The 15473-nt window shown below is 38.0% G+C and overlaps 1 protein-coding gene across 2 annotated transcripts; it reads left to right on the forward strand.

Moving 5' to 3' along the window:
- Window positions 1-1048: 1048 nt before the first annotated feature.
- Window positions 1049-15473, forward strand: CMAS (cytidine monophosphate N-acetylneuraminic acid synthetase). Of its 2 annotated transcripts, XM_074357235.1 has the most exons (9): window positions 1049-1414; window positions 6968-7110; window positions 7270-7425; window positions 9112-9245; window positions 10889-10983; window positions 11368-11539; window positions 12324-12477; window positions 14753-14784; window positions 14879-14989. In XM_074357235.1, exons 1-8 carry the CDS (start codon window positions 1155-1157, stop codon window positions 14770-14772), a joined length of 1134 nt encoding a protein of 377 aa, XP_074213336.1. In that variant the 5' UTR covers window positions 1049-1154; the 3' UTR covers window positions 14773-14784; window positions 14879-14989. The 2 variants fall into 2 exon arrangements, with proteins under 2 accessions (XP_074213336.1, XP_010944813.1); XM_010946511.2 differs by lacking the exon at window positions 14753-14784 and having other exon boundaries at window positions 1050-1414; window positions 14879-15473.

The raw sequence follows: 15473 nt of genomic DNA on the forward strand, positions 1-15473 counted from the left end.
GGATCAAAAGGCTAAATGATGCCTTCAGGGCTCTTTCTCTCTTCTCCCTGCAGGTCTCATCCCTTGCTTTCTTTGGCCTGCCCTGAGGAGTCAGGTTTACAAGGTCCTTAGCACCCAAAAATGTAGCAAGAAAAAGATCTTTTCTTTCTCAAAGTCTCTGGAAAGGGCTCTAATGGGCTCTGCTTGGTCATATGCCTGCCCCTAGACCACAGCTATGCTCAGGAAGGGGAGGTACTTAGTTTGGTCAGCTTGGGTCACATACCCATGGCTCCAATGCTGAGGATTGGAGTGAAACTCACCAGGTTCCTGAAATAAAGTTTCATCAGGTCAAAAACAAAAAACAAACAACGACAGATGTCTACTACACTAGAAGGGAGTAGTCAAGGTTGACTTCCAAGTTTTTCCATCTAGAAGGGTGGTGACGTTGATAGAAAATGCAGGCAGAAGTGTTACCTAGCCCTCCTGCGGTGATCATTTTCCAATACACACAAATATTGAATCATTACATTGTAGGCCTGAAACTAATATGTTTATGCCAGTGATACTTCAATTTCTAAAAAAAAAAAAGAAGAAAGAAAAAGAAAATGCAGAGGTAGAAGAAGTTTGAGCCCATTGGCAGAGTTGTTTTTAAAATGCTGAATTTAAGGTGCCCGGAGGACATTCGAATGAGGTAATTTCTTGGAAATCAGGAGCATAACAGAAAGACGTACGTAGGAAATAGAAATTTTAAAACACAAAATTGATCCGTGTTAAGGTGCATCTGGTTGTGCTGTGGGAACCCCACCACAATTCCTAAGTGGGGAAGTTCTTGAGCAAAACATCGGGAAGCTATGGTGCCTGTTTTATTCATCTCCATACACTATCAAGCCCGCAGAGGCTGCACCTCCTTCCAGTCGTGACTGGCCTCTCGCTGCTCGTCTTGGGTTCGTTGGGGTCGCCCAGGCGGAACTTGCTGGGCCGACGGGACCCTGCGAGCCCCCCGCGGACTACAACTCCCGGCGTGCCCCGCGAGGGCGCAGGACAAGGCGGTGGGCGGGGCCGGGGACAGCCTCCCCCGCGAGCGGCCGGGCGGGGAGATCGGGCGGCGCCGAGCTGAGGTGGCGAGGCAAGAGCTCCCGGATGTGGAGAAGCTGGGGAGAAGGCGTGGGAGGAAGATGGACTCGGTGGAGAAGGGGGCCGCCACCTCCGTCTCCAACCCGCGGGGGCGGCCCTCGCGGGGCCGGCCGCCGAAGCTGCAGCGCAACTCCCGCGGCGGCCAGGGCCGAGGCGTGGAGAAGCCCCCGCACCTGGCGGCCCTGATTCTGGCCCGGGGCGGCAGCAAGGGCATCCCCCTGAAGAACATTAAGCACCTGGCGGGGGTCCCGCTCATTGGCTGGGTCCTGCGTGCGGCTCTGGACTCGGGGGTCTTCCAGAGGTGCGCATGTGCGAGAGTGGGCGGCGCGGCCTGGGCGGGGGTCGCGAGGGAGAGCCGGGCCGCCGGAGGGGCCGGGGCTTCGGGGGCAGTCGCTCCCGGAGGGGGTGTGCCGGACCCGGGGTGTCCGGGCCCCGGCTGGCAGCCCAGGGAGGAAGGGCTCCAGCTTCTTCCTTGTTTCGTAGCTGCTGATAGCCGTGAACTTGGGACCGTTCCTGTCGCCGCCCTTGAGCATGACATCCGTAGAAGGGGGGCTTTCCCCATCTCAGCCGTCTGCGCTGCGCGGGTTGACCTCCCAGGGTAAAGGAAAGGAGGCCACCCTTGTGGAACGTCTTCGAGAATACGTGAACTGCTTTAGGCAGAGGCCCCTGGCTCTCCCCTGTTGCTCAGCGTCTGAGACCCGCTTGGTTCTGATCGATTCAGGCGGCATCAGGTTCATGAATGGAGTGTCAAGGTGTCAAGGCTGGGTGTCAATGGCTTTTCTAATTTCAAGCTCAGCTTGGAGCTCCTTTCCTGACCTTTGGAAAACACTCTAAGCTATTTGCCTGTGAGTCAGCACAATCTAGAAAGCTCCCTACATTTGTACCTAGGTGAGAGACAGTGAGAAAGCGCCCCACTGGGCTGTTTGATGAAACGGTTATAAATGGTTTTATCGTTACCTTTGGAACCTCGTTTGCCCCAAGGACAGTTTTAATTGTGCATCTTTTGGAGACAACGCCATATGCCATATTGGTCAGGAGTTACAAGCTGATGTCATTCATAAGAGAAGGGAGATGGAATTCTGTGCCAAGAGTGAATTTACACATGGGAATTGCACCCTGATTATGCTTGAATTTGTAACCGTGGAAAGTAAATTATTTTTCACCTTTTGATGTTTGGGTTTTGGTTTTTAAAGAGATAACTGTATTTTAAGTTTTATTCACTACCCACATTAATAAATGGTACATGATTTTCATTTAACCAATCTTGTTTACAAAGGGGATATCAAAAAAGTATAAATTCACTAATTTTCTTAATGTTTTAATCCAAAGGAAGTCCTGAGTGGTGCGAAGTAAATAGGAGCTGGCCCTCAGCAGATAACACTAGTGTAATAGGAAGTGTGCAAGGGAGAGATAGGGAAAGGCCTGGGGTTTTGGTTCAGTTCAGTAAACACTTACTGAGCCCTAATTTCTGCCAAACACATCCAAGGGAGTACCGAGATGCATGGGACATGGTTCTTTCCTTGTGAAGCTCACAGACTTTTGGTTGTTTTTACCTGCTTAAAAAGGGTTGACGCTGGGGGAAAAAAAAACAAAAACGGAGAGGAGGTGCATCCAGGCAGCAGTGATGTAGTAAAAGCCTATTTTTATGAAATGAACTAGAGATCAAAGTCACTTTCTTGATAGATTGAGGACAAAACTCTTTTACAACTCTTTGGTTGCATATGTCAGGAAAGCACTTTCAGACTGGCTTAACAAAAAAAGGTAGGGCTTGTTCGAGGCGTAGTCAGATTCAGGGGCAAAAGTGATTCTTTCCTTCAGTAAATATTTATTGGCTAACTGCCGTGTGACAGGCACTGTTCTGTGTCCTTAACCAGGGTTTATAGCAGTAGCGCCCGTCCCTAGTCTCGTGGAGCTTGCATTATAATAGGGAGAGACAGTTAATGTACGAATAAATTAATATATACCGTATCAGGTGCTAATACATATTTTTAAGAGAAAGAAAGTAAAGGGAGGGTGTACTCGGCCACCATAATCCTCCAGTTCTTGGTTCTTGATCGGCTCTTACTTTATAGTGTCAAGATGATTGTGCCGAGAGCTGCAGAACTTTCCACACATAAACAACTCCATCCAAACCTCCGTGTTCAACCAAACTCTGTCATGGTTTCTAGCAGCTTAAGGCCTTGTTCTTAGAATGATCCCAGCCCCCCTAAAAAGCCTGCTCATCGCTGCCAAGAGAATTTACCTTTGTCCCGGCAGATAGCCCCTGGCCGCTCTCCTACAACAATTACTTTAGGAAGTTTGCGATTACAAATCCCTTCTCTGCCCTTTGACATCTAATCTACCACCTAAATGTGGTAGGTGTGAATTTATTTGATTTACTCTGAAGCTGCAGTCAGTTTGGAGCAGCCTCCTGCTGCTCACCCTCTACTTCCTTCCTTCAACACATACTTAACACCGCGAAGGAACTGGACTGCACTGCAGCTGCCTGATTTGTGTTTTTCGCGGCTGGGAGATATCTTGGAGATTATTTTGTTCAAAACCATGATTTGACTTGGTTGAGTGTTCTTACCAGCTCAGAATCAAAGCTGACAATACTTCCCAGGTTGCTAGTTTTATGTACTAACTTGGGTAGTTAGCAGTCAAGAAAAATGCTGAGATCGAAGTGTTTTCACCTGGTAAAAAGTTATTGTTAGAGGTGAGTTTGTAAGAGCTTGGTTTTCAACAGTGGGTGAGTGCTGTGTAAGGAAATCTCAGAATAAATTTTTTTTTTTAAATGTTGCCTAGCATACTTGTGAAAAGTAAGCACAAGTTTGCTTTCATTTCTGCGGTGTGGATGTGTGATTAATGCAAGGCCTGTGCTGTGTTGTCCCTGTCATGGTTGGTGTTCCTGTTTATCCTGTTAGATGTAGTGTGACTTCATTTGAGGCTAAAGCCGTTGGCATTAGACTTTGACATTTACTTTATACTTGATTTTAAAGCTTATTAGTCCTGTTTGTTCAGTTGCTCATTGTTTCTGTTTTGTCCTCCGTCATCTGATGCCCCTGAATCAAAGGAAAATCATTGGCTTATTTAGTCCCTTTAACAAATGATGGTCATTGTGTTTTAAGTGTACAGATAGGGTGGTGTTTTCATGTGTACAGTGCCATTGCCTTACAGAATACAAACAAATTAGACATTCGGACCTTTGAAGGTCTGAAAGCGGAACTTGAGTTTTCCTTCCAGCAGAGTCAGTGTGAGGATTAAATGAGACTGTGTAGCTGTTCTTTTATTTCTATTCCTATTTTATTATTTTCAATAGCTAGCATTTATTAAGTGTTTATTCTGCATTGTGGTTTATATTTAATTCTCATAACAGCCATTTTAGATAATTGGTACTATTATCACTTCCATTTTGCTGAAAATTGAGGCTTAGAGAGACTGTGGGTTCGCCCTAGGGTCATCCAGCTAGCTTGTGGTAGACCAAGAATTTAAACCCCTCCAAAGCTCATACTCAACCATTTACTGTTTCATTCATTCAACAAATGTATATTGAGCACCTGTTATGTAGCAGGCCCTGTAAAAACACTGTAAAAAGTTAAAAAGGTTTATAGGAAGGTTAGTCATTGCTTCTTTGCCTCTCTCTGTCTCTGCCAATAGGCTGAGAGTTTCTCAAGACAATGGATTATATATCCCCTGTGTCCGGAGTAGGGCCTGACATACAACAGGCGCTCAGGAAACATTTCATGAATGAAGGAATGAATGAATAATAAAAGGGAGGAAAGAAGAAACACAAGCAAACCTCTTTCAAAACCTCTATTATTTTTTATTTACCTTTTAAACATTTCAGAAAGATCACTGTATCCTGTGGTGTTGAATTTTTATTACAGTAAAGATCAGGATAGTAAAATAAATGGCTTCAGTAATTTATTTTCGTTAGTGACGTAAACAAGATGTCAAAAGACTCATCTGTTTCTTTTACTGGTTACTTTTTACTGCATCGCCCTCTTACTATCCTCCCTTTACCCTCGCTTTAAAAAATTTACTGGATTTTCATTGGTACTTCACTCTGTTATATACCTTTGTGACATTTCTGCAGTGAAAAACCTAACCCCAAATTATTTCAGATTTTGAGATGGAGGAAAATGAGGGCTCCTGTATTCTGCCTTGTGCAGAATGACATGAGTAGATATGAAACACTTCACCCCTAGCCTGTGGCTCATCTTGCTTACTGTGCTTCCTCTGGGGGGAAAAAATTGTGGGATGGTTGGTTATTGGCTTATTTCTAGATTTAAGTCTTCCTTCTGCAAATAGTAAAGGGAATAAGTGAATTTAAATTAATTAATGAAATCCAGAGACGTTAGAAAATTTTCTTTTGTTTTTTCTTTTCTTTTCTTGACAGTTGAGCATAGATGTTTGAAAAATGCAGTTTCTCTTTCGTTCAGTAGACATTAAATGAAAGAGATAAAAGTAATACTGTTGACCCTTGAACAACATGGGGTTGGGACCCCCCCCCTTGCACAGTCTAAAGTCCCATATTACTTTTTGATCCCCCAGAACTTAACTACTAATAGCTACTGTAGACCAAAGCCTTACCAATAACATAAACGCATTATGTTTTATTATCTGATTTTTTTAATTGAATGAAAGATTCATTAAATTCTATAGTGCTTTACAATTTTCAAAAGTTTCACACACGTGATTTCATATAATCCCTTAATAACCCTTTTCCCCCTACCCCTGTGTTGCCCCTCACCTGTCCCCTCTCCCAAACTGGTAACCACTAGTTTGTTCTCCATATCTGAAACACATGATGTTTTATTTAGTTTCATGTTTAGTTTTGTTCTGTTTGTTTTATTTATTTTTATTATCAATGAACACATTTTGTGTATGTGTTATATACTATATTATAGTGAAGTAAGCTAGAGAAAAGAAAATGTTATCAAGAAAATCATAAGGAAGAGAAAATACATTTACAGTACTGTACTATATTTATCAACACTATAAGTTTACCTTGTCTGTTTACAGAATGAATCACCTGTCAGTACCTACATCAATGTTGTCTTCTGTGATACAAAACACTGTAGATACAGTTGCTTCACAGTGGCTTAGCCAATATGCTAATAAATGACTTGTTATAAAATTTTTACGGCATATGGCATTACAGTCATGTTCATAGTATTCTGTCAGAAACATTGTTCCATTAAAAAAAACGAACACTTACCTGTAATGATGGGCTGATAGGCAGTTTTCCCAATTATGAGAGAGAGAGAAGGAGAGACTTAAAGTTGGCTTGAGGGACTGTTTGGAGCCCAGACTTGGGCATTTGGTCTCTGCTAAGTTTGAAACTCTTTCAGCTTTGTGGTTTGACTAAAGCCAAGTCCGTTTTTTCTTAGCAAGTAGATTAAATACTTCATACGATATTTTGGATTTAGATGGGGAATAAGAAGCAAGATCTTCTTCATTTCCTTTAAATTTGAACTTCTCCTTCTACTATTTTGTTTAATATAATACTAGCCTTAAAAATACCAATTACCTTTTTTTTTCTAATTTTATTAAACTATATCTAGGGCTATGTAAATAGTATGTCTATAAACAATAATATGTTATATGTAGTATGATTATTTATATATGTAAATATAAATATTATTCTTGGACCACGTTTTTTGATTCCGACATTTAAAAATGTAGTTTACATATAAAATACAGTTCTTTAAATTTTATGTTACATTGGATCGGTAACATTATTTTGATGGTACAAAAATGAATCTGACATTATCTAAGCTGTATTTTTGGAGTTACAGAGCTCCTTTTTATCTTTAATGATTTTTTTTTAGTGATTTGGCTTTTTATTTTTTATTTTTTAATATCTGTACAGTGTGTGGGTTTCAACAGACCATGATGAAATTGAGAATGTGGCCAAACAATTTGGTGCACAAGTTCATCGAAGAAGTTCTGAAGTTTCAAAAGACAGTTCTACCTCACTAGATGCCATCATAGAATTTCTTAATTATCACAATGGTATGAGTTTGACTAATAGTTTATTCAAAATTTTACCTAATTTCCAACTTGCTTATCCTTTCACAAGACTTGTTTTAACATTTGAACTTAGATCTTAGTACTACTTGCTCGCAGAGAACTTTATTTTGATGTCCTTTTCATTTGTTTTGTCTTTTTAAGAGGTTGACATTATAGGTAACATTCAAGCTACTTCTCCGTGTTTACATCCTACTGATCTTCAGAAAGTTGCGGAAATGATTCGAGAAGAAGGATATGATTCTGTTTTCTCTGTTGTGAGACGCCATCAGTTTCGATGGGGTGAAATTCAGAAAGGAGGTAACCTGTGGTATCAATCTTTATTCTAGCTAATTTTATGAACTGATTTTTTTTCATGTTGTAAGTATTCTATAGGAGTGAGGAGAGTAAAAAGGGAACACTAAAATGGAACAGGGGTTCTTAACTCCAGTAGGCAGTGATGTTTATAATCAGTTCTAAATCTTGTGATTATTGAGGCAAAACAGTGAGACCAAATTAATTCTCTGCTTTACATTTTAACAAAGGGACACTTTAACCATCTATTTGTTTTGAGGCAGACGCGTCATTTTTCTAGAGCAAATACTTTTATGTTTGATAAACTCCCTATAAATCATAGAGAATTGTGGGAATAGAAATCTTCCCACCAAAAAGTTCTGGAAAACCTCTAGAATGAATTTGTGGAATTGCTTCCCCAAATTCATAACTCCTTGTGCAAAAGGAGTTCCATAATATTTAGCTGGAGCCTGATTTCTAGCCAGATGAACTAGCAAAATATGTAATAAAGAACAGACAGGTAAATGTAACATATGTGAAGAAAGGCAGTATGATTTCTGTTAAGCGCTCCGACATTTGTTGAACATGAGAAAGCTGGCCCATTTGTCTCTAACCTGTATCTGACTTAAAGGAGATAGTAAGGAAGATGCAGCGAAAGTGGAGAAAGGACACAAAGGAGCGGTTAGATAATAAGGTAAAGATAGACAGAAAATGGTGATTTTTCCATCTCTAAATGTGAATGTTACCAAAATCGATAAAATACATCCACGAATGCATTTATTTATTGATCTCATTCAGTAAACATTTGTTGAATTCCATGTTTCTGTGCTAAATTATATATGTATAGTGTTTTGAGCTTCACCAAATCTCAGAAATGAATATAGGAAAGATTAAAGCTTAAAAAACACATTTTTGAAGCAAATCAAGGAAGCCCAGTGGTAAACTGAATATTGAGCATTATATGCTAAATGATTGAAGTTTAAAAGGTCCAAGAAATGTCTATACACATCCACAAACACAGAATTGGGAAAAAATCAGTGAAAGGGAAAGGGAGCCCCTCTATACCAATACTGAGGGCTTTGTTTATTATATCATGTTGTAATCATATATGTTGGTATCGCAGATCCTTCATTATTACCAAAGATAATAAACTATTTATTCTTATGTATATTTTATATTAGTATATTTTTTAACTTCTGGTAAGAATATATAATATATAAACATTTCTATCAGTATGAAAGCTTCAATAATTTAATGTGCAAATCTTGATTTTTCTATAATAATTCTCTGAAAATAGTTTCTCAGCCCCACCAGATAAATAACACATACATTATTATTTCTATAGCAGCACATAGGAGAGGTAGATTAAAGGGCTTGGATATTGAATATGGGTATTTTATGACATGTTCAATTCTTTTGAAATTACTTTAAGGTTGCCTTTATGTCCTCCCAAAGCACCGTATTTGCATAAGTAACCTAAAGCCATAATTATTCAGAATTTGTCTATACTTAATTTTTCCATTACTGTTATTGAAAAGCAAAGATAAATTATCAGAATTAGTACGGGTTTTGTTACTTTAAAAAATCCTTCTGTTTATTCAGATACAGAAATATTCTACATTGAGTTCATTTTTATGTGCCTTTTTAAAAAATTACTGAATGAACACTTGGTTTTCAAAACACCTTGGGCTTACTATAGCTTTTTGCTTTTAGTTCGTGAAATGACTGAGCCTCTAAATTTGAATCCAGCAAAACGACCTCGCCGACAAGACTGGGATGGAGAATTGTATGAAAATGGCTCGTTTTATTTTGCTAAAAGACATTTGATAGAGATGGGTTACTTACAGGTTTGTGCTCTCGTTCTGCAAAAAACCTTTTAAACCCTTTTATATGTATACTTTGAGTTCTAGGAGAGAAGTCTGGCTTAGTTCATAAAGGAAAGTGTTAACTCCTTGAGGAAAGGCAATAACTGACAAGATCTGTCATCTGAGGCATTTATCCTGCACACTGACCCCAGACTTTGGAATTTATGCAGTGAATGTGCAAGGGATTCTGCTACAACTGTAATATTAAGATGAGAAATGAATCAAGTGTTGAATGTTCTACACGTGTCCTGATATTCATATTATTCCATTCATAACTCTTTTTAATCCATGGCTGTGTTACTGTCAAGTTGTGGTTGTACTGTTGAATAACGTCTATTGCTTTTAAAAGAGCCAAAATCACAGCAGTGTCATAGAGGTGAACGAGCACCAACGTGGGTGTCAGGAAAACCAGCTTATGGTAACATCTCTCTAACTGCGGAACCGTGAACGTACCATTTTATGTGTTCTGAGTCTTAATGCTCTCATTTTATAAGTGGGTTGGATGTCTCCTCATCTTCAGAGCCTCTGTAGTTACATCATATACCGTGTGTTCATTTTGGTGATAAGAAGGAAACAGTAGCTCTGAAAAATGAAATGATTGGCTCAGAGCAAAAACACGTAGTAAATGATACTGTCAGGATTTGGATACAAGTCCTTATGTTACTCAAAAAAATAGCATTTAAAAAAAAAACCCAGACTTCACTCTTTATAATAGAAATTCAAATGTGACTCATCCTCTGAGGGGAAAGAATTTTTCCAGTCTTCTGGTCAGCGTATAGGAAGACTGTAGGCTGGATGTTCAGTTAAGTTTGAGTGTTTAGGAAAGTTAGATTCGATGTCTAGATGCCACCCTCCCTGAGCTCTTTGCTAAGGGGGACTGTGATTTGACCCTTTCCTGAAGTGTAGAGAAAAATGGAAGTTTCTCATTGTACCAAGATTTGCGAAGAGACTGGCAGCTCTGAAAAATGAAATTTTCTAATAATTGATCTTGGCATTGAAGTGATTGCAGTCATGGGAAAGGCCTCTCTCCTCTTGCCCTCATACCCCAGGCCCAGGATCACGGCACCGTTCCTGCCTTTGCTTGCATGTGACCCAGACAGTTATTGTCCACTCCCATCTGTAGCGCAGGGATCTAAGACAGTTCTGTGCAGTACGTAGTACAGTTACTTTTCTTCTTCTATCTTGCCCCTCATGGCAGACAGGAACAGAAGTTCCAAAAACACTTACACTGCTACTTTTGGATCATGATGGGAGAGACTGCCAGAACAAAGGGGATACAGATGGGGATTCCCAGAAAATTCCTTGTGGTTAGAATACTGGAGGATGTGTACTATTTCTGCTTTTTTTTTTTTTCAATCTTAAAATAGAAATCTATTTAAAGAAAAATGGGGACTTGCACGGTGTAGACAGAATTTGAAAAATGTTAAAGTTATTTGTTTTATGTGGTTCGACTATATCGGAAACAAAAAGCTTTCTTTCACCTCCAAAAAAATATTTATTATATGTCTGGTATTCATTTTTCTCAGTGCTGTAGAAATGAATTCATTGTTCTGTATTATAATAAACTTTTTGATATGTGTGAATGCATGTTGAAAAGAGCCCCGTGGCATCTGTGCTGTCTTTAGGGTGGGAAGATGGCGTACTACGAAATGCGAGCCGAGCACAGCGTGGACATTGATGTGGACATTGACTGGCCTATTGCAGAACAAAGAGTGCTAAGGTATAAACAAGGCTTGGGGAGCCTTCGCACTAGACCATAGCAAACTATTTTTAGTAGCTACATTTAAATTCACTTACAGACACTGATTTCTGATACTCCAAACATCTTAGGATCTTTTGTAATTAGTGTGCTCATTTGAGTACGACGTACACATAAAATATGCCTATAGGTGGCTTATTCAGTAATTGAGAAGCATGTGGTCTGGTTAGACCACACCTGAAGTCCTTGCACTGCAAGTTGAAGTGTGTATGTGAAGTCACTTTGAAGGGTAATGTTTGTGTATTTGATGGAGGATGGGTTATTGAGTTTACTGGTGCCAGTCAGACGAGAGGGAGTGAATAAGTATTGCATTTATCATCAAAGGTCTATTTTGGTTTCTTTTAGATTTGGCTATTTTGGCAAAGAGAAGCTGAAGGAGATAAAACTTTTTGTTTGCAATATTGATGGATGTCTCACCAATGGCCACATTTATGTATCAGGAGACCAGAAAGAAATAATATCATATGATGTAAAAGATGCTATTGGGATAAGTTTATTAAAGAAAAGTGGTATTGAGGTATGTTCCCCCTGAACGTAGCAGTGTGTTTTAAGATTGTGATTCAGGGTCAAGGAACGTATGAGGGAAATAAGAGATGTACACTTTTGCTAGTATCTATTAAAATACCTGAAATTTAGCCTTCATGTGCTTATAAAATTATGCCATTTACTTTTAGTAAAAATTAGGAATTGGTTTATCAACAAATAACATTTCTTGTTTATTGAATGAGTACGACTATTATTTTCAATGGGCACTATGTCTAGCATTTCTCATAGGATCTTGCAACAAAGATTTCATAGAAAATAGGTGTCAGTATTTGGAAAAAAAGCAAATATCAGGTGGATTTTTTTAAATGTAGCTTATTCTTATGATTGAAATTTTTAATTCAAAATAACAATATTTATGTATATTTTCAAAAGTGAAGGTTAAGGTGATTTCTTATAATTCCCTAGGAATCTTAAATATCTGTTCCTAAGCAGCACAAGAGACAAATTATAGACTTTCCTCTGGGTATACTGAATCATATGAGAATCTTAGATTATTATGAGACAATGTATATTTTATTTTTCACCTGTAGACTGAATCTTTTTCACTGCAGAAAACAGTGTTCTCCTTTATTGGACGACTAGAAATAAAATGTGTTAAAGTTCATCATTTTAAAATAAGTTAGTTGATTTTACTTAATTAGTCCTTCAGAAGGTTAAAGGACTGCTCATTTGTCATTTGTATTGTTTATAAGGTATTACTTTATTATGAGAATTGTTTCCTCATTTCTCTTTTTTCGTTTTTTTTTTTTTTTTAGGTGAGGTTAATCTCAGAAAGGGCCTGTTCAAAGCAGACTCTCTCTTCCCTAAAATTGGATTGTAAAATGGAAGTCAATGTACCAGACAAGCTTGCAGTCTTAGATGAGTGGAGAAAGGAGATGGGCCTGTGCTGGAAAGAAGTGGCCTATCTTGGTTGGTATCTGTTCAGCCGAAATAATGGATTAGAGGTTCCTGATATATAGAAAGTACATTCTGAATATTTCTTGCTCTTATTAAAACATACATCGATTTGATCCCCAAATTCCATTCCCAGGAAAAACATTGGACGAATGTACCAATAATGGAGGAAAAAAAAAATAACTCACTTAAATATCCAGCAAAAATAGGTTATCCATGAAATCAAATACCATGCAACAAAACAACAAGGTCCTACCATAGAGCACAGGGACCTACGTTCAGTGTCTTATAATAACCTATAATGAAAAAGAATATATATATGTAGAACTGAATCACTATGCTGGACACCAGAAACTAACACAACATGTAAATCAACTATACTTCAATTTTTAAAATTTTTAAAAATAAAAAACAAATACTCTGAAGCCATTAAAACCAGTGCTGTAATGTGTATTCATTGACATAGTCAGAAGTCACAAATTTTTCACTTTAGCATTAAGCAAGTATATTTATCAGGTGTCTGCTGTATAAAAATGTATTCCTTAAAAATACTGACACTTTTTTCCTTTCAGTTTATTGAGATGTAACTGACATACAGCACTGTATAAGCTGAAGGATTTTATTTTTGTATATTGTGTGAGAAAGTGATCCTGTTTTGATTCTCTTGCATGCGGCTGCCCAGTTTTCCCAACACCATTTATTGAAGAGGCTGCCTCTTCCCCACTGTATGTTCTTGCCTCCTTTGTTGTAGATTAATTGACCATAAAAGTGTGGGCTTATTTCTGAACTCTCTGTTCTGTTCCACTGGGCTGTGTGTCTGCTTCTGTGCCAGGACCACACTGTTCCGATGAGTGTAGCTTTTGAAGGCAAGAGAGCATGATACCTCCAGCTCGGTTCTTTCTCGAGTTTGTTTTGGCTGTTTGGCATCTTTTGTTTCCACGCACATTTTAGATTAATTTATTCTAGTTCTGTGAAAAATGCCTATGGCATTTTGATAGGAATTGCACTGAATCTGTAGATTGCCTTTGGTGGTTACGGTCATTTTAACAATATTAATTCTTGTAATCCCTGAGCACAGTGTATCTTTCCATCTGTTTGTGTCACCTTCAGTTTCTTTTATCAGTGTCTTAAGAGTTTTCTAAGTACAGGTTTTTTACCTCCTTAGTTAGATTTATTCCTAGGTATTTTATTCTTTTTGATGCAATTGTAAATGGAATTTTTCTCCTAATTTCTCTTTCTGATAGTTTATTATTAGTGTATAGAAACACAGACAAAATTAATTTTATATATTAATTTTATATCCTACAGCTTTACTGAATTCATTCATTAGTTCTAAGCAACACTTTTATAAATAAAATTTAATTAATAAAGCTTAGTTTGAGGGCTGGATTATGCAAAGAAGTACTTTAATTTTATCATGTTTCATTGAAAACAATTCTAATTTCAAAACATTTGATAATAAAAGAAAAAAAATTCAGTGCATAAATTTAAAACAAATTTAAAACAAGTTCTTTAAACCAGCATTTTATTAGCATATTTGGTCTATAGTATAGTAATAGTTATACTCAGGATGGTGAATCTTAGGTCCTGGGAGCTTCTGAAATTCATCCTATAAAAAAATAAAAGGGTATTGTGGAGAGAATAAGTAAGGCAAGAAGAGAAAAGATGTAGTTACATCAGTGTGATGGTAACTTTTCAACAAGCAGCATACAAATAAGAACTATTACAGATTAAAAGAGACTCAAGACATATATCAACAAAATGCAGTATGTGGACTTTGGTTTCTGATTCAAATAAATCAACTATAAAGACAGTTTTGAGACAGCTGAGAATATGTGAGCATGCACTGGGTTATTAGATGATATGAAGGAAATATTATTGATTTTGTTAGTTTAATGATATTGTCACTTTCTTAAAAATATTTGTATCATACATAGATGCTGAAGAGTTTTTGGGTAAAATATGATGTCTGGGAATTCCTTCTTCTCCCTTTCCTCCAAAAAGCTTGGGGGGCAGGGAGTAGAGAAGAAACTGATAAATAATGCAAAACATTAATAATTATTCTACATGAATTTGGGATTCTTGCATGTTTGAAATTTTCTTTAATAAAACGTTTAATTATCATTTATATATAGAATGTCTACTAATTGCAATATGCATGGCATGCAGAAAGTATATGCCATTCTCTTCTGGTTGGTAAGAGCTTGTTATGATTGCTTAAGAAAAACCCTAGACCTCCAGCATTTATTACACTTGTAAATACTTTATTTTTTTTCCATCGATTCTCTAGTACTTATATGCAGTGCCTGAGGTCTGCTGAAGGTATCAGAATTACTTCTGGTTGCTATTTACATTATTTAGAAAAAATATCCTTTGTCTCTTTAAATATTCAACCAGTGTCCCTTTGACTTGGTAGGGAACGAAGTGTCTGATGAGGAGTGCTTGAAGAAAGTGGGCCTGAGCGGTGTTCCTGCCGACGCCTGTGCCGCTGCCCAGAAGGCTGTTGGATATATTTGCAAATGCAACGGTGGCCGGGGTGCCCTCCGAGAGTTTGCAGAGCACATTTTCCTACTGATGGAAAAGGTTATTAACTCATGCCAAAAATAGAAATTAGTATAATGTTGGAAAAGAAATTATACAGCCTTCTTCAGCCACTTTAATTTTTGACTAAGTACAATTCCATGCTGTAATGTTACAGAGAGTGTGATTTAATTTGTGATAATCTTAACATCTTTTAAAGCGAAGTCTTCTCAAACTGTCACTCCAAAACCTTCTATGAAATAATTGTGCTCTACTTTTCTCTTTATGCAGGATAATTCTTTAGAGGTTGATTACAGTCTTTCTCAGATTTTTAGTAAATGCAAGTAAGAACATCATCAAAATTGACTTTGTATTGTACCCTGTAAAACTGTGTGTTTGTGTGCTTTTAATGATACGAGACTATTTATTTGGGGATAGTTTGTCTGGTAAGACATGCCCTTCTATTAATTAATAAAATTGCATTTCACAAA

This window comes from Camelus bactrianus, chromosome 34, assembly GCF_048773025.1.
Source record: "Camelus bactrianus isolate YW-2024 breed Bactrian camel chromosome 34, ASM4877302v1, whole genome shotgun sequence".
NCBI lineage: Eukaryota > Metazoa > Chordata > Mammalia > Artiodactyla > Camelidae > Camelus > Camelus bactrianus.

What these genes read in the sequence shown, in the direction of transcription:
- CMAS (XM_010946511.2), top strand. Translation starts at nt 1,155, where the DNA reads ATGGACTCGGTGGAGAAGGGGGCCGCCACCTCCGTCTCCAACCCGCGG. An exon ending in ATTTCTTAATTATCACAATG is followed by an intron (nt 7,111 to 7,269) that starts GTATGAGTTTGA and finishes TGTCTTTTTAAG; the next exon opens with AGGTTGACATTATAGGTAAC. An exon ending in GCAGAACAAAGAGTGCTAAG is followed by an intron (nt 10,984 to 11,367) that starts GTATAAACAAGG and finishes GGTTTCTTTTAG; the next exon opens with ATTTGGCTATTTTGGCAAAG.